The sequence below is a fragment of the Cyprinus carpio genome, chromosome A8 (genome assembly GCF_018340385.1).
Source record: "Cyprinus carpio isolate SPL01 chromosome A8, ASM1834038v1, whole genome shotgun sequence".
NCBI lineage: Eukaryota > Metazoa > Chordata > Actinopteri > Cypriniformes > Cyprinidae > Cyprinus > Cyprinus carpio.
Window position 1 is genome coordinate 14,417,586 of NC_056579.1, and position 13,582 is coordinate 14,431,167.

The window sequence follows — 13,582 nt, forward strand, 5'->3', positions numbered from 1 at the left end:
CCAAGAAGTTATTAATGAAAGAAATGGGTTGCTATTCAGTCAGGATTTGGCCCAGAAGTTGATTGAGAGCATGCCCAGTCGAATTGCAGAGGTCCTGAAAAAGAAGGGCAACACTGCAAATACTGACTCTTTGCATAAATGTCATGTAATTTCGATAAAAGCCTTTGAAACGTTATGAAGTGCTTGAATTTTATATTTCAGTACATCACAGAAAAAACTGTAAAACAAAGATCTAAAAGCAGTTTAGCAGCAAACTTTTTGAAAAACTAATATTTATGTAATTCTCAAAACGTTAGGCCCGACTGTACACCTACAGTAGATCAATTGTTGAGTTGTCTGTGTTCTCTCCTGTATGTAGGATTTTCAAAATCGGTCACTTATGAAGTTTAATTCAGTAAGGGTGCTGCCTTAGAAGTCAGTTCCCTATGTAGAGAGCAAGACTGCTCACTAGGTTTTAGACATGCTTTTTTGTCCCTGGGTGTATTGAATTTCTGTATTTATATTCTGAAATGATGTGACTACCTGGCTGAATTGATGATAAAACCACTAAGGCCAAAATACCTATGATAAGAATGAATAAACAGTCTCATATAAACGGCTTTCTACACACAACTTTTGGCTCTTTGATGTAGCTTGATATTAAACAGTATTGATTCCCGAGTCACGTCAACGAAAATACACACACATTCGCACACAAGTACCCCTTTCAGCCCATTAATATTTGAGATGATTTCATTACATAATGATAGTTGACTGGTACTTCAGACAGATTTGATAAGAATGAACTGAAAATGGCTGCCTTGGGTAAAAAAGCCCCCAGCGCCTCTGAAGTGGATAGTTATGTAAAGGCTCTGTCATCCCAGCCTCCATGGGATGGTGTGTACCCTGTCTAATCCCAGTCTAAATTTTATGCTAATGACTAGCCGGAGCCCACGATAATACAACTCATGGTGTGCAGTGATATCTTGAGTTGACATGTTTCAGACCCCTCTTGTGTATGAAGGTGAGCTCCATTTCCTCCAAGATCCAAAGAGGAATTTATTTATTTATTTTTTGAAGGTTGTTTTGGTGCCATGTTTCTGAATGCATAAAGAGTGACATTTGTATTTAACGGACAAAGCGTGACATTTGTATTGGTACAGAGCTGGCCATGCAAGTGTATATGGCAGTTTATTATTCCACATATATTTTTGTTGCAGTTTGTATTCTGTCATAAGAGTACTTTCATGAGAAACTTCAAAAGCATCAAAGTCTTTTACATTCCCGCCCTCCGATTCCCCTTCATATCATGTTTTGATTGAGCAGGAAAATCATTTTTTCAACACTCTCTTGTAGGCGACCGGGAAATTTTGATCTCTGTGGAGAGGATTTTTTTCACAGGTAGCTTGTCACACTTCAGGAACTATTGCTTTCTTCTCAACGCTGTTGTTTTATTGAGCAAATAAATCAATAGCTGTTTTCTGTTGTTATCCGACTCGAGGAAAAATGAGCACAGTAGGGCAACGAATTGTTTATGCGGCACACATTAAATAAGTGTAATTAGAGTTTGGTGAACAGATTTGTGTTTGGTTATTAAAGCATAGCCCTAAATTACTCGTCTAAATCATGATTGTTTGCTCCTTGCTGTGTAAAAACATGTTTTTTGTCACTTGTTTTTGTGTGTGTTCCTGTTGCATTGTATTAGTAATTGATTTTCACATAGTTTTTTTAACAGGTCTAACTGATGTTTACTTAACATTTAAAATATGAGGTATTCAGCAAATTTGGTTTTTCATATTCTCATTGCAACTTGCTCTTGTTTAAAAATAGCCAGAACCACAAGTTTGTGTGTGTACGTGTGTGCGTGCGTGTGTGTGTGTGTGTGTGTGTGACAACATGAGCTGTGTTGCAAAAGCCAAGCATTGTTAGAATAAAATGTGGCATGGCTTTTCAGAATAAATAATAGATAAATCTATCAGCTCACTGACTGTATTCCAATCGGGGCAACTGGTCTCATTAAATTCAGATGCAATTGTATGAGAAAATGGTTGCATCTTTGCATTGAATCTGTAGAGAATTGAGTTCTAAGAGGACAGTGTATGGGTCACAAACTTAACTAGCTATCAAACAGCACCAACCAAACGCATCAGAAATCTTTGTCACATGATAGATGGATGGATGGATGGATGGAAAGATAGATAGTCCAAGCATTGTCTGTTTAATCACTATTTATTATTATTGATGTATAGGGGAAGCAACTGATATTAACTGAGTACACATTTATGTTTTTTCTTTCTTGTCAGTAAATGAAAAAGGAAAAGAAATTAGAAAGAAACTCCCTTATGCTTGTGTTCTGAAACTCATTTACGTGTAAAAAAAAAAAATATATTTTCCTGTAGACTGTTAGTGTAATCATTTACAGTTTTCTTTCTGTGCATGCCATGAACTTACTGTGAACTTTCTGCATTCCTTCAGCTCGGCACTTGGGACCCCATCCACGGACTGAATGGGACACTGACAGATCGAAAGTTGGAAAATAACATGCGTGGGGTCGTCCTACGGGTGGTCACTGTATTGGTACGTACCGTTACAGCTTCACCAGTAATGTCAAGTCAAGGGTTTCTACAGTAGGTCCTCATAACTACAAAGTTTTACAAGATGTCAGTGCTCTAATATTCACTCTTGCTCAGAGATGTCTTTTCCTTTACCTCTCTAATAAAAATAACATCAAACTGACTTAATTAGGACTCCCCATGTCTCGGAGTTCCTCTGTTTGACTGGCCCTCATAAGGTTGAAGTTACCCCGGAGTAATCCATATTCATTCCAGTGAGCTCCAGAGGTCTGTTCACATCAAGTCATCCATATCTAAGTTCATTAAGAGTGAATTTTGGGGTGAGATGAACGTAGACCAGGGGAGCTGAGTTATATTGAGGTTTGAGTTTTGCTATCTTCCCTCCAGCACCGATTTGAGTGAGTCCCAGGAGTTCTTTAAAGATTCAGAAGTTTAAATTCTTCATATCCCTGCTTTGAAGTCAGTTGAAGAAGAAAGCGGTGACGCTGCTTCTCTGCGTCTCTTCTCTCGCTCTCTTTACCCATCTTATTTCCTTTATTCTGTGATTTCTCAGTGTGACAGAATGCTCTTTGAATAACTTGCCTACACAACCGCTAACAATGAACAGTGAGCAGAGACTATAATGTTAATGCACTCCCCCTAGTGGTAGTTGAGGCAGGGGACGCATGCTCACATTGGCAAACTGTAGATACTAAAGGACAATAAGGGGGTCTCACAGTTTAAATTGAGAGCTGAAACATTGTGTGGTCCAAACAGTATCTGCAGACTTCTGTAAATATGGTAAATTGTGTATCATCTTACTGGTCACTGACTGCATTTCTAAATTAGAGTAGATCAAATATTTAACAAACAAACAAACACACAAGCACTTGGCTGCTCTGTGGAATGTATGAAAGATGAGTGATGCAATTTTTATTAAGTCTAAATACGTTTCTTAGCTCCAGTAATATGTGCAGACAGTGAACCAGTTGAACTCGAACTAAGTTACAACAATTCTCTTGATTGAAGAATAGAGTTTGGTCTGTCGCTGTACATTTTTGTAATTTTGCACATTATCACATATATGAATGGCAGATGGAGGATGCAGTAATATAGTCAAAAATATTTTTTAAAAACATTTAAAAAAAAATTTAGCTACATTTCTTCAGTCTTCTTCCATTGCACTATTTTTCAATGCAAAAAGTAGACTTAAAAACATACAAGAAAGTATTGTATAATATTTTTATTTGTATATATATGTTAGACCACACACACATACATACATATATATATTTTTTTTATGTGCCCAATATCAGATTTGAGTGTGAACTGATGGTCCCTTACCGACATTTAGACATAAACATGGAGGACACTGAAATCAGCATTTTACACTTTATTTTATAAGCTGATGTGCCGTGAAAGCCTGCAAATTTGTTTGCAGATGTTAAGGAAGCTGAAGTTTTTATAGTTTTGTAATTCAAAATCAGATTCCATTTGGTTTGTGTGGTTCACACTGTTATGAAACGCACAGATTTCAGCCTGGAGTCTTAATGTAGCATTATAGTCTTATATTATATTATAGTGCTATCAGGTCAATATTCGGCTGTATCTATTAACAATGAAACAACAGAGTTTGTCTTTTCCATAAATCCGGCTCTGAATGTTCTGCTCAAAGACCCCTGGATAATAAGTTGATGACTTGTATTTGCAGTTCACAGGTTTTCCAGCTATGTACAGTAGATCTTTCCATAGAGACTAATTGAAGCTGTGAAGTGAAAAATTGTAATTTCTAGTTCAAGCATTGTATTAAAATCAGGATGAATCGTTCCTCAGAAATGAAAGGAAAAAAACTAAGAAAGAAAGAGTGCCGGTGCAGTACCATAGAGCCTTGTGGTGAAGCATATGGTTAGGGAGGCGGGGAGCTTGGAACCATAGGACATGTTGTCGTTTGTAAAGTAAACCTTCAGGTGGATGGGGAAGGCACATGCTCCCTGCTGGTGGCTGATGGAGCGCTCCCTTTGGTCTTACAGCTAGTTGGTAGGGGCCCGCCGGCTCCTTGCAACTTAAACTCCCCGCTGCTCCTAGCTGCCCCAGTGGCAGGCGTGTCAGGATACACGACGTGCCAGCTCTGACAGCTCTTCACTAGTCTGAGAAATGCTGGTGCTGTTCCAAAGACTAAAACTGACTGAGAACACACACACATCTGCCTTGAATCCTTGCAGTCTCAATACACCATGACATGTTTTTGATTCACTCACCAGTGGATCATAGCTGCATGCATGAGAGAATCTTCAAAATGTCTGTAGAAGATGGAAGAAGACTAAAGTAGCATAGTATATACATATGAATTAATAATCAAGTAATATATATGAATTTTGCAGCTATGAATTCTTAATGAATGCATATACTTACATAGATAAAAAAAAAAAAATAAACATTTTAAATAAATATTGAAAATTATTAATTCGTAAACTTAGTATTAGTATTTTTGGGGATTAGCACATAAGATTTTACAACCTAAACTAGGCTTGTCATAAAAAGTTTTTTTTTTTTTTTTTTGATTTGAAATAATGTTTAAAGAGACTTATTGATCTTGACAGGAGCCTGCAGGGATCCTCTCTGTGATATTGTTTCCTGTTCTACTGTATGAGTTGATTTGGCAGACTAAAGTTTGTGAGATAATATTTTTTTTTCCAAGAAAAAATATTAAGAAGTATATCATGATTTGAATAATAATTTTGTTTTCTTTATTACGATATCAGAACATTTGCATAATCTAGAAATGCCTGGCATTATGCTCCCAAATATCAAAATATATTTTAATGCAAAAATTAAAAACATGGTCATCATAGAAGTGCTGAATTCAGTGTATATATGAATTGTGAATTCAGTGTGGTTTTAAATATATTACTAGAATAGTTTACCCAAAAAATGAAAATTTGCTGAAATTAGACTTACCCTCAGGCCTACCATGTAGATGAGTTTGTTTCTTCATTTGAACAGATTTGGAGAAATTTAGCATTACATCACTTTCTCACCAGTGGATCGTGGATCAACAGTGAATGGGTGCCATCAGAAAGACAGTCCAAACATCTGATAAAAGTATTGCAGTAATCATTAAGTAATCCAAACAACTCCAGTCCATCAATTAACATCTTGTGAAGTGAAAAGCTGCATGTTTATAAGAATCAAATCCATCATTAAGGTGTTTTAACTTTAAACCAGTTCTTCTGATTAAAATCTGAGTCTATAATCTGGAATAAAATCTTTCTCTAGTGGAAAAGTCCTACCCCCTTTAATGAAGAGTTAATCATGAATTTTCCATCTTAATAATGAATGCGTTTATTACAAACACAGCATTTCGCTTCATTAGGTGTCAATTGATGGACTGGAGTCATGTGGATTATTGTGTTTTTATCATCTCTTTGGAATTCTTATGCTGACGGCACCCATTCTCTGGAGAGCATCCATTGGTGAGCAAGTGATGTAATGTTAAATTTCTCCAAAACTATTCTGATGAAGAAACAAACTCATCTCTCTTGAATAGCCTGAGGGTAAGTTAATTGTCAGCAAATTTTTCAATTTGGATGCATCACCTTAGCCTGTGCTGACCCATGCCTGCTATCGATTTCCATAGTAGTGGCAGAGATTGTCCACAAGATCCATGTGAATTTGAATCACTGCATGTGTAGTTGTGTGGAAGGGATGGCCGTATAATAAGAGAGGGAATCGATGCAACATGGTTTGAACATGGGTGTGGGGAGCCGTACCCCTTCTCAGTAAGAGCAAGGCTACATCTCAGTGTAGATAAAAATGACACTGGAGGAATCCTGTTAAAAGGGTCATTGTCGCTGTGCTTTTGCCCGCAGTCTAAGTGCTACAGAAATTCTTCAGATGGTGTTGATGACCAATTGGGAGAATCCGGCAGGGGTCTCGCTCAGGCCCCTCAGAGGGAGTTCTGATATATGGCACCTCTTGGCTATAGTGTGGTTTGGCATGCATATCCTCACTTCCTCTAATAGCTTATTGAGCGAGGGGGGTCTGGTGAGGATTAGAAAGCGCTGGCTTAATGTGCAGGCTGCATGCAGTCAATAACGCTCCTTCCATGATAAATCTGCCTGACATATTCCCAGAAACACTTCAGACATCAATAGGGATTTGTTTAAGAGAATATGAAAAAATAAACAGCAGGCTATTATTTTCACTGGGCCGCTGGAGCCACACTAGTGTGGTATTGGATTGCGATGGTTCGTGAGCGGAGCTGCTGGAGACTCTGAAGGAGATGTTTGCCATTCACATGATGGTTGGTCATTGGCCTTCAGCTAGCAGCTGTGTTAAATACAGCCATTCAGGCCCTGAGAAAGCTCCTTGCTAAGTTGAGCTCCTCTAGCTTCAGACTTTGCAAGATTGTGTTCAGCAATTTTTTAGTGCTGATAAACAAGGATATGTAATTCATTGGTGTTGTCAAGTGATTGGAATATTATGTTAGTGTGATTTCTTATGAACTTAAAAAGTTCTAGTTTGTGATTTTCACTAAACTAGGAATTCAACTAGATTCAGGCTTCATGATGTTGGGGGGGGGGGGGGGGTGTAAAGGGAAAGGAAAGAGATGTCAGCTTTTGCTTCATTTCTGTTCCAACCAGTCTGTGGTTCAGTGTTTTTATTTTATTTTATTTTTTTATTTTGGATTTTGATTAAATGATAAGGGAAGGGAGTTGTTTTTTTGTTGTTGTTGTTGTTTTTACACTAAATAAGCACCTGTTCCTCACACAGATTATATGGCTTCAGAAGACTTTAACTTTTGTACCCTGTTGGAGTTTTCAAAATTGACTTGAAAGTAGTTCTATAGAAAAAAGCAGCATTTAATTCCTGTAAAATTCTTTTTTTTGTGTTTCATAGAAAGGTTAATGCCATACAAGTTTGAAATGAGATATCCCAGTTTAATTTGATGGGATAGGAATAAATTTTTTTCATCTTCTTCAGGTTCTGTTTGGAATGTTCCAACCAGAATAGGCTAATTCTTTATAGCTTTTAAGATGTTAAGAGTTTGAATATGAGTAAAGTCTTGAGTCTGAAAAAACGTTGAATAAATAATTGTGAAATGTTGAATGAATATTGAGAGTGTGTGTTAAGAAAAATAAGATATGGAGCTACCTTTGGTCTTTTCGGTTTTGATCAAATGGTTAGATGAACCATATGTGCCCACTGTGATACTTAATATGGTTCTGAAGACTTCTTCCCTTTCTAATTTTGAGTTTTCAGTTTCTTTCAATACTCTTTCGGAACCTAGTGTTGTGGCTCTCTAGTTGATCTTGAAGAGTCCGACTTTTAGGAGCCTCATAATTTTCAGAAAGCCCCTCAAATTATTAATTCTACCCTCCCAGAAGTTCAACTGAGAGAAAAGTGAGAGTCTCTGCCATGCTTCCATAGTTTTGGGAACTTGCTTGTCCTTGAGTCTTTTCACAATTCTGTGTAACATGCAGCATTGTCAGCATTACTGAGGATGTTTCCACTGCTCACACAGAGTCCTCTCTAAACCTCTTCCTTATAAAAATAAGCATTTTCTCTGTGTGACCTTCAGAAACTCTCCAGAGCCAGTTTGGCAGAGTATGACAATGTTTGTATGAAACACCAGTAGGCCCAAGGCTCAGACTAAATCCAAATCGCATCATATCCACCTCCACAATAGTCTGCCAAGCTGGTTTTGGAGATCCAAGGAGACTCTGCTCGTCTTTATCAGTGGAGAACGACTAATCAATTCAAATAGCGTCCGGTCTCGCTGCTTCAGAAGAATGGTTTCCTCAGCCATAGGCAGAGCTAATGCTTGTATGATGAGTATGAATCCGGGTATATATTTTTCCTTTAAAATCCTTTTCGTAAAGACTTAATTTCTTTGATGTGAGCACAGTAAAACCTGAAATCCCTAATTGAGCATTAGGGATCTTATGAGTCAGTCAAAACCCACTATGAATAATGTATGAATGACAAGCACTGTCAATTAAAGGGATAGTTCACCCAAAAACGAAAATTTTATGTTTATCTGCTTACCCCCAGGGCATCCAAGATGTAGGTGACTTTGTTTCTTCAGTAGAATACAAATTATGAATTTAAACTCCAGCCGTTGCAGTCTTTCAGCCGTAAAATGCATGGCAATGGTAACAAAATCTATGAGAGTAAAAAAAAAAAAACATGCACAGACAAATCCAAATTAAACCCTGCGGCTCGTGATGATACATTGATGTGTAAAGACACAAAACGATCGGTCTGTGCAAGAAACTGAACCGTAATTATTTTTTTTATTTTTTTTTTTTTTATTGTTTTAGACTTATAAGTGCATTACCGCCACCTATCTCTCAATGTATATTAGGAGTGATAGGTGGCGGTAATGCACTTATAAGTTTGCGATCCACCTTAAAGCAAGAAGAAGAAGAAGATGCCTGCCTGCTGCTGTGAATGCATGTTCACAAGAGTTCTAACAGTTCGGACATTGCGTGAATCAGAGGTAAAAAAAAATACAAACAATATAAATACTGTTCAGTTTCTTGCACAGACCGATCGTTTTGTGTCTTTACACATCAATGTATCGTCACAAGCTGCAGGATTTAATTTGGATTTGTCTGTGCATGTTTTTTTTTACTCTCATAGATTTTGTTACCATTGCCATGCATTATACAGCTGAGAGACTGCAACGGCTGGAGTTAAAAATCATAATTTGTGTTCTACTGAAGAAACAAAGTCACCTACATCTTGGATGCCCTGGGGAAAAACAGATAAACATCAAATGTTAATTTTTGGGTGAACTATCCCTTTGAGTAATGTTTTGATAAATGTGAATATTTATATAGACTTGAGAACAATGGTTTGTTCGCACCCCTTTCCTATTGAATTTGATGTTTTTTTGTTATTATTTCAGAGTATTCATGCCTTAATTTTCATTTCAAGAACTTAACTCAACTGAACTGAAGTGTTTGAAGTGAACCATGTAAATGTCTGGGAAAACTCTACTTTCACTACTTTTAGTATGATAATGTTGGGATGCTAATAATTTAGCATATCACTACTGAGGAAGTGCTGTTCCGATCTTGTCCTGGTGTGACAGTGAGACAGTTTCCTCTTTGAAATGAATCAGAGATCATCACTAGAATGTTCTTTACCCAAATGTACCATTTCATTTGATTTGTTTGCTGTTTGTTTGATCAAAATTGACATTATCATTATCATAGCATTATTATATAAATAATTTGTAGATTTTATATATTAAATAAATACAAATATAAAGGTTTAATTAAAGGGTTTTTATATAAAGGTACTTGGGGGGTACATATGGGTACATAACTTTAAATTAATAATATCACAAAGATTATTTGTGATTTAGATTTTTTTTTTTTTATGCCTGCTGTGTCATATACTGTATATAATTTTCCTTAAGTTCCTCTCTGGCTGGATTTCAAACCTGTAAATTTTGTGAGGTCAGCCCAGATCCTCCTGTATTCCCTGTAAAGATTCACTCATCTACCCTAAAAACAGAGCTATTCATATCTATTTTCCTCACATTACTCTTGATTGGATATGACGTGGCACTAATTCCCATCTGACTTTTTTCTCAGAATTACTCCAGCTCATAAGAGGTGGTTAAAGCCAAGTGACATTAAGCTTCAGCCCTTATACAGCAACATTGCCTCCTGCTGAAAATAAAATCAAATTATGAGCATTAGCTAAGCTGCTGCAGGAGCTTATGCATCTGCTTCAGGTAAACATTTGTGTCAGCTCCAGGAACAGATCTGCCACCCTCTGTGTTTTCAGAATACTATTTATGATACCTTGCTGACTCTAAAACTGGTGCCCTCACTTACCTCAGTGTCTGTAGGCATTAGCATTGGACTGTTTTTGTATGTGTGTCTTAATACTCTGCAATTGTTTTTGTTGCTTTTAGCTCAATGATTTAGTGCCTTTATAATCTGATATTATGATTTATCTGCTATTGCTCTTTCCAGGAAGAGCCATTTGTGATGGTCTCAGAAAATGTGCTTGGGAAACCTAAGAAGTACCAGGGGTTCTCAATCGATGTACTGGATGCTCTTGCCAACTACCTTGGCTTCAAGTATGAGATCTATGTGGCCCCTGATCACAAATATGGCAGCCAGCAGGCTGATGGGACCTGGAATGGCCTTATTGGAGAACTGGTTTTTAAGGTAAGACATGATGCTTATCTAGGATGTGCAAAATCTAGAATTGGGGGCTGTGATTTTAAATTGAATTTAGCTTATTCACTGATTCGCCCTTAAGAAGAAGGACAGAAGAAACATGTATTCATTCCATTTTGGGAAATTAATTGTATTTCCACCCTAGTCCTCAAAAGTCCTCAAAATCAACCAAACATGCAATATGTCTGTATGTCTGACTTCAAACTTCAGTTTTAAATGCTGAAAAACTTTAAATGCTGAAAAACATTTTAATGTGTATATACACTACATGGTCAAAATTATGTGAACACCCCTTATAATAATGGCTATATCTATAATTAATTAACAAGTGAAAAAAATCTAGAATATACTCTTACAATCCCATTAGACAAACTTACTTTTTAGTGGATTAAAAACGATGTCAACATATTGTATGACAATATTTTAAGTGTTAATGCTTGTTTAAAGCTGAAAGGACCATTTCTAACTATTTTAATGATGCAGGATTATTTTAGCACAGTCAGCACTGCCTTTGATTTGCCTAACATAATACAGTCTCGCTAAATGCTGCAGACTTATGTGCTTTCCATTGGCTTTCTCAAACTATCTTGGGTTTTTCAATTTCCCTGGTATTCCCAAACAGTCTGTACTACTTTGATAAAGAAGAGCGCAGATTTCTTACATGTGAATGAGGGAAAACCTCATACTGAAATGTTGTCTGCTGGCAGATAAACAAAAGGCAAATCTCACAGCAGTGAGAGGTCAGATACACATTTTCAGGGCCATTACTCCAAACCTCCAGCTGTTTTCCATTCCACAGCTTTTTCAGTTCTGCGACACACCTCCGTCCCTATTGCTTCCTGCACTGAGAATATTCCTCACCACTGTTCGGTCGGAGGAACAGAAACATAAGCACAGTGTACTGCTGCTTATCTTCATTTCCAGAGAGATAGACCAAAACGCAAGGAAAATATTAAGGAGCACTAATCCCATTGTTACGGCGGTCTCTGTTGACACATTGTTTTTCCAGCAACTTCACATCTGTGTGCTTTCATGATACACGAGACCTTTGATGTTGTATTGCAGTTCCGTATTTCAGCAAAAGAGTTTTTGATTTTTCGTTAGCTTTTTGTGTTCTAATCATGTAAAAAAATAAAAAATAAAAATAAAAATAAAAGGTTGTTATGACATGATACAACAGGCCAGGTCATACAGGAGAAAAAAAAGTTTCTTTATACTACAGATGTTTAAGGTTAATGAGTTGTTTTTTTATATATATATTTGTTAATTGGTTGTTTTTTTATGTTTATACAGGAGAAAAAAAAGTTTCATATATTTCTTCATCAAATATGCATTAAAAGGATGACTGAAGTGACAGTGAACAATTACATTGTTTTAAAAATTAAATAAAAAATGTCTTTTGAATTTTTTAAGAATCCTGAAAAAATAAAAACTGATACAGTTTTCGAAGGATCATGTGACAGACTAAATGGCTGCTGAAAATCCAGCTTTGTCATTGAAGAAATAAATTATATTTTAAAATGTATTTAAATAGAAAACAGTTATTTTAAAATGTAATAATATTCACAATATTACTGTTTTACTGTATTTTAAAACATAAATGCAGTCTGGGTGAGCATGAGAGACTTATTTTAAAAGCATTAAATAATCTTACACACTTTTGAACAATATTCTTTTGTGCTGAACTTTACTTGGAATATCATTATCAATCTTTATACCCATACAGTAGATTATTTTCGCAGCACACATAACCGTTTCTGCTTTTCTAAGCACTTTTTACTTGGCAGACCATGAAATTAGCAGATTTAGTCAGCTGCGAGTAAAGTGTGTGTGTGTGCTGTGTGTGTGTGTGTGTGTGTGTGTGTGTGTGTGTGTGTGTGTGTGTGTGTGTGTGTGTGTGTGTGTGTGTGTGTGTGTGTGGCGATGTAAAATTACATCTGTAATTGCCCCTTGTGGGATTAATAAAGCAGTAAGATAAACTATCAGGAACTAGTGCTTACTTGATGTACATGATTGTTTTTCTTGTTACACAATTGCAGGAGATGAATAATTTGTTGTTCGATTTACAAAATCATCAATATGTGTTTGAAGCAATTGCTGGCTTTCATCCTGTCAGCTAAGCTCATGTAAAAAAAAAAAAATATATATATATATATATATATATATATATATATATTTATATATATATATATATAATATAAAAAAAATATATATATATATATAATAATAATAAAAAATTGGCCCATTTGTTAAAATGTTGAACTGTTTCAATTTGCACAAGGCAGCAAATGATTATTATTTTTTTTACTACTAACTATTTTCACAAGTAAGTGGTAAATTTATTAAAGCTCTTAGTACTCTCCCAACAACTCTACAAAAGGTCAGTTTTTTTTTTTAAATATTACACCATAATTGCAATTGACTTGGTACAATAGACAAAATCACCAAGTATCACAAAAACAAGCTTTCATTTCATTTAATCCTAATCATAATACAGTTAACATTGGAAAAATATCACAGGTATTATGGATTTTATGTATATTTACTCCTCAAATGATGGCTCTGCATTAAAAAACAATAAAATGTTTTCATTCAGCACCTCTACGGGCAGTTTGAAATGAGTTTTGTATTGTTTGCTGTTGAATTAACTTCTGAACTACTATTACTAAACTGAAAAAAAGAAAAGAAAAAAACTAACTAAACTAAATATTTTTGCAGCTTAGTTCAATAAATGCTCTTTTTGAACTAGGGAAAGAGTTTTGAGCTGTGGGTTAATAGTTATATAGATTAGTTAGATTAGAATAGTTATACAGTTATAAAATAGTTATTACAGATTAATACTATATA

The 13,582-nt window shown here is 35.8% G+C and overlaps 1 protein-coding gene across 5 annotated transcripts in view; it reads left to right on the forward strand.

Annotated features, from left to right (window-relative positions):
• LOC109050830 (glutamate receptor ionotropic, delta-2-like) overlaps window positions 1-13,582 on the forward strand; it is a 367,305-nt gene that overhangs the window by 281,458 nt on the left and 72,265 nt on the right. For all 5 annotated transcript variants that reach the window (XR_006160661.1, XR_006160662.1, XM_042762408.1 and 2 more), the window contains exons 9-10: window positions 2,455-2,556; window positions 10,526-10,723. Coding sequence is in view for 3 of the 5 variants with exons in the window: in XM_042762408.1 (XP_042618342.1) it covers window positions 2,455-2,556; window positions 10,526-10,723 (300 nt within the window). In the remaining 2 variants the exon portion in view is untranslated. The remainder of the gene's footprint in view (window positions 1-2,454; window positions 2,557-10,525; window positions 10,724-13,582) is intronic.